This window comes from Ascaphus truei, chromosome 4 (assembly GCF_040206685.1).
Source record: "Ascaphus truei isolate aAscTru1 chromosome 4, aAscTru1.hap1, whole genome shotgun sequence".
NCBI classification, from domain to species: Eukaryota; Metazoa; Chordata; class Amphibia; order Anura; family Ascaphidae; genus Ascaphus; species Ascaphus truei.
The window spans coordinates 47,218,141-47,224,140 of NC_134486.1; the positions used below are offsets into that span (position 1 = coordinate 47,218,141).

At 41.5% G+C, this 6,000-nt stretch overlaps 1 protein-coding gene across 6 annotated transcripts in view; it reads right to left on the minus strand.

Moving 5' to 3' along the window:
• The window catches only part of HHAT (hedgehog acyltransferase), a 640,323-nt gene that overhangs the window by 544,477 nt on the left and 89,846 nt on the right, over positions 1 to 6,000 (minus strand). For all 6 annotated transcript variants that reach the window (XM_075595711.1, XM_075595708.1, XM_075595707.1 and 3 more), the window contains one exon: positions 3,115 to 3,327. In XM_075595711.1, the coding sequence (XP_075451826.1) occupies positions 3,115 to 3,327 (213 nt within the window). The remainder of the gene's footprint in view (positions 1 to 3,114; positions 3,328 to 6,000) is intronic.

The window sequence follows — 6,000 nt, forward strand, 5'->3', positions numbered from 1 at the left end:
CCAACTGCTCCTCAGAGACTGGCCGATCATAGAACCAGACGGTTTCAGGCTTAGGTCGGTGAGGCACTGGCGGCTTTTCAAAGTTGCTCTGTTCAGAATAGCAGAGCAATCAGCTTTGTTTTTAGCCGGAGAAGCCTGCCTAGCTAAGACCAAGTCCTGCATTTTGCGGCCAAGTTCTATTTTCTGCTTTGCTCGTGGTTAGTGGATTTAGCCTGGTATCTTCCCGGAGGAAGGTACCGTGAAGTTTCTGAACCAGGAGCGGAACGGCTAAGCCTTTGTTAAGCAGGTGCCCTGCACCTAGTTAGGCTAATGTCTCTCCCCCCCAGAAAGTGTATATTCTCTGTATTTTGTGTACCATTTGTATGTCTGCTGGTCTTGCTATAATTAAACCTCATTTTATTCCACTACCTGGTTTTGCCTAGTGAATGATCCCAGAAGGTAAAGGTGTTAAAAGTACTGGTCTCCCGTGACAAGGTGCATATGATATAAACTTTCAAGTGCATAAAGCATTTTAACACGGTACAAGAGTGAAGCATATTTCAGGGAAAGAGGAGTGGTAGAGCTAGAGGTCATTCTCTGAAGCTGGTGGTTGGCAGGCTCAGGGGAAATATGAGGAAGTGTGTACAGGAGGGCCCCGGGCATACGGCGGGTTCTGTTCTAAGGGCCTGCCGTATAGTGAAAATCGCCGGAAAGCGGAACCGGCGATTTTCAGCTGTGCGCATGTGCAACCCGGCAATTTCCCCCTTGTGTGCGCGCGACCTACGTTCTGTGCGCGCAAGCTATGTTCTGCACGCGCAAGCTATGTTCTGTGCATGCGCGCCGGCGGCAACAGCCTCTGAGGAGACATGGCGGCCCCCTTCTCGGTGCCGCCGTATCAGCGGATCGCCGAAAAGCGTGGCGCCGAGAAGCGGGACCTTGCTGTATTTACATTGGCAGAGGCTAATTCAGCAAGGGAATGCAAACAGACTCGGGATGGACATAAGGCTTTCCTAAACATAAACGTAAACCAGGCATCACAGGGTCTGAGGTTTTATAGCAGATGGGGAAATGGGCAGACTATGTTGCTGTAGTGGACATGTATTTAAAATACCACATCTTTTCTTTTTATCGCATACTGTATAAGACCTATATAAAGTAATGTTTTATTGCACAGTGATGTTTTAAAGCATTGACATCAGCCCTGTGTGAAAGTGCTCTGCCCACTATAATGCTGTAAACCCTACTAACTACTAACTACTAACCCTCTGCAAATCTTACTCAATACAAGCATACACAGACATGGAAATAGTCTAATGGCGGAGTGGCCAACTCCAGTCTTCAAGAGCCACCAAACCAGTCAGGTTTTAAGGATATACCTGCTTGAGCACAGGTGGCTCAATCAGTGGCTGACTCAGCCACCTGTGCTGAAGGAGTGATATCCTTAAAACCTGTTGGTGGGCATTGAGGACCGAAGTTGACCACTCCTGGTCCAATGTATTCATACCTATATCAAAAGCTTTTCACAGCGCTGAACCTAAAGTCAAAACAGTCTTAAATATGTGCTAAGTACCTTGGCATATTGAAACTAAGACTGGCAGCCAGCAGGGCTCTTCAACTGGCAGCCCGCAAAAGGCTTTGATGTGGCTACTAAAGGCTTAATAAATCGCACGTATGGAAGTTGTGCTTTATGTGTTTAATTTGTAGGGTGTTTATGGTGTCTGATAACCCCTTTAGTGCCTAAAGGCATTCCTTTGTAGTACATTGGTAGCCTCAGGCATTAAAGGGGTTAAATATTTTTCTGCCATAAGGCTTTGTAAGAAATACTACATACTGTAACTATACTAGAAAAGTGTAATGTCTCCCACCACTACACAACTGAATCGCTAGTGCTGATTAAGGCCTTGCCCCCGCTGCCTATTACAGCGTCCGCCACATGCACGAGAGCCCTCCCCTCAATGGCGCCGGGCCCGCTGCGAGGGGGGGCCGCCGCGCTCGGGCGAGAGCTGCTCCTGCTCTCAATATAATTGAAAGCAGGACTCACGTCGAGCGATTAGGCACGCCCCCCGGCGGTTCAGCCAATGAGGGCGAACCTGCCGGGTGACGTCATGGCCGCGCCCCCGTCACTCCCCGCCACGCCCCCCCCCCCCCGGTCTCTCCTCCTGCAGTGAGTTGCAGACCGGGGAATCGGCTGAACGCGCCGCCAATATCGCGGGCGCGCGTTACAGCGGCGTGACCGGGGCCTTAGCCTAAGACTGATGTTAATGAGTTATCGCTTACTTGAATTGCATTGTGTACCCCAGAGGTAATGGCTGTGTATACAATCCATTTATGAATACATTATTCTTAGTGAATTAGGTGGTACTGTAATTCTAAATATTATCCTTGCGATTACAAACATTTATGTAAATACAGTACTGCCGATTCACATCTTTTCTACAGTTTTACATAAAAATGTATTCTTCTCTCCCCGTTAGTACAATGCATTACATGCAGCAGCATGGGAATGACAAAAAAAAAACAGCAACATTTTAGATAGAGTGACATGTTTCAGTGACATGTTTCAGCAGGAAAAGGGAAGTTGCGCAAAAAAAAATATCCTACTGTTCAATGTGTGGCTTCAGTTCTTTCCACAAAAGGAGATTCACTGCCCGAGTGACATGTTTCGGCTGCTTTACTTGTATTCAACCTAAGAATTGTGTAGGGTAAACATACAGTATACTGTATGCATCATTATATACCAAGCCAATATTTTCATGGAGGATACAAATGTTGTCTGTTTTCTGGAGATTTGGAGGCTGAAATTGTTTAATGACAATCACATTGGAAGTATTTTAGACTCCGTTCAATTAAAATAGCACTTTGGGGGAAAACAGGGTTGTTATTTTTTTTTTTTACACATGAGTAATACAAAAATGGCTTAATATTGTAGATACTTCCCCAAATTCTCAAACCTCTAGAGTAAGTCCTAGAGCTGAAGAACAACATTTACTTTTTATGTTTTAACATTTACATTTGAAGTACAGAAAGTGTCTTAATATTGACCAAGTAAAATGTATTATGCATAAAAAATAAATTAAAAGCATAATTATTAATGTACTTGTCTCCATATGAACAATACTAATGATAACCACATACCTGTTTACTGAATTCATTGAAGGTTATAATGGGGCCATTGTGGAACACGGGGTAATAAAACACATACACCAGCATTGAAGTAAAGGAGTAGCTGCTGTTCTCACTGGACTGGTGAGAAGTGTATTCTAGGCTAAAACTTGTGTAATATAAACAGCGGACAGTCTGGGTGAACAGAAGCAAGAAGTACTCATTTTCAGTGCTGTACCAACCTCTCTGGAAAAAAAAATACACAAACAACCATTAGTACTTCTATGTTTTCTTGCTTTACAGAATGCAGCCTTTTCCTAGTGGACATGGCTGCAAGTTTTTTCTATAAGAACTGAAACCGACCACATCTCAACATAGGAATTTGAAGCAGAATTCCATTTGTCGTCCTTCTTTATGTATAAATATCACACAAGTCTTTTCAATACACCCCTGAGTTCCCTAGCTAATGTAAAAGTCCAAAGTTCTTTGCACTTATCCCCTTTACCCCGGACAGACCTAACATATACAAGAGGTCCCACAATAGAATTAATACAATTTGGTGGTGCTCCCACACAGAAGGAAACTCATCACCAAATAAACTATTGCAGGAAAATCTATATTAAACAATATAAATGTACTGCTAATGTATTCTTAACAAGTAATTGATACAGAAATAATTTCACACGTTAATTTTGTTTATTAATGATCATGGTAACTAGCTGTATACTGAACACAGACATATAACACCCATAGACTTAAAAGCGCATACGGTATGTGTTGATGCATATGCACAAGACAATCAATCAATTACACTACACAAATATGTAAGCATGCATTCACAAATACCCACTTCTCTGTCATATACACACCTCTTATGCATTCTGTAAATATACGAAATTATATTCATTTAAATTATATTATTTGTATAACAAGTTATGCAATAATAAATTAAGCAAACAATATTGAACCTAGAATAACTTTTCATTTGACTAATAATTGTATTACTAATATCCCCCCCCCCCCCCAAAAAAAACTAGATCAGTAAAATAGTATGTACTATCAATTATATATGGAAAGTCACAAATAGGATTCCTGATGAAGCATTGATTGCAAAACCGGTAGGGGTCACGAGAGGCAGCTCTGCACAGTCTCCCTTTGGCTGGAACGAGATTTCAGGAAATGCTTGCAGAGTTTTTTCTGCCGTGTGCTCGCGTGTCCGGACAGCTTTGCGTACACACTGAGCCCCTGCTGCCACTTCTTGCGGTTAGTTTCGTTCCCCTCAATTGGGTTTGTTCTTTCTAGAAGTTATTAGGCATCCTAGTGAATGTAATTTTAACATATCTAGTTGTTAGTTTGTGTACTTCACTGAAGTCATGTATTGGTTTAGCATTCATAGGGTGTGATTTACCATACCTAGTATATGTTTTATATGTGTATTTATGTGTTTTTGTCTTGTACATTTCATTTATTGATTTTTGTTCTTGTGGTCACAGTGACCTTTATTAAATATTGTGATATACATTTTACTAATCTGTGGTGCGCTTGTGTGTGTTTTGTTTGTTTTATCAAATATATATATATATATATATATATATATATATAGATATATATATAGATACAATCAGGCCTGGTTTAATGTCCCTTTATTTAAGTTGGTCGGCTATTTAACATTGGTGCACTTGGAGGAGAAGGAGGAGAAGGAAAAGAAGGAGAAAAGTGATCAGCCCATGTGCGCCAACCCGCCCTCCACTAGAATAATGATGGGTTTGACTTTTTTTTCTTTCCCATCTTCTCTATTCTCCCTCCTGCTTTTTCTTCCCCACTTTCTCTATCTTATCCCACTCCTCTTTCTCCCTGCCTTCTTTTCCCACCGCACCTCTTTGATTGAATACCTTATGATGTCCTCAATTCTTTCCGCCTCTCTCTCCTCCAGCCAAAAAAAGTGTCTTATTTTTATTTTATACTGTACATCAACATTGCACTGCCAAAAAAAGGCACTTCTTATCGGATCTGTTAAAAGCATTGGATCTGATAAAAAAAACAGGCTTAATACCTCATTTTTAGGTAAAAACTGCCATACATCAAGTTCCGATATGTTTCGGAATGGGATAATTTATCACCCAGTCCTAGCTGATGATGTATATAAAGGCCATTATATACATGGGCCGATAAGCTAAACCAGCCTGAAATAGGTGATAAAATAGTTATTAAATCCCATGACAGTACATATTAATCCTTTACTAGCTCACGGGTCTACTAGTCATGGGTTTCCATAACTAGCTGACCAGAAATTGCTACAAAGGGGTTAGTATCAAACATAAAACTACACTACATACTCCTTTGCCCACCTTAGCGGTTTCAAGGAGGATTGATAGATACCAAGGGATAGCAGGGAAGAGTTATAAAATTGAGTAAGTGCAACAATCAGAGTGGGTGCTAGAGGACGGAGGCGATGGGAAACAATGAGATTAAGCTGGCAGGCAGAAAAGGAGAGTGCAAAAAGAGTCATTTTGGTACTTTGATACCTCCTATGTTACAGATGAGGGTGCATCTAGAAAAGATAAAGGGGGTCCAAGAGAAAAGGTGTAAAGGAAGGCACAGAGGAGATCTATTGTCTGATGGAATCCACCTTGTCTTTGATGTAAGTAGTCAGCATCATTTGAGGAGAGTTTGAGGGCGAGAGACAATTAGTAGAAGGTTTGAGGAGGCATGGGTGGGTAAGACCTGTGTTTGTTGATAAATATAACTTTGCTTGGCTAGAAATACTGCTGAGTTGCAACAGAACAGGTGGAATTTGTAGTGTTCTTTGAAGTGGACGACCTTAAAAACTCTTATACTGTAGTTGCGAATCCCCTACAGTACATTAAACCTATGCCACTGCCATTAGCATTTGAGTTGTGAATATCCCTTTAAGGGTCT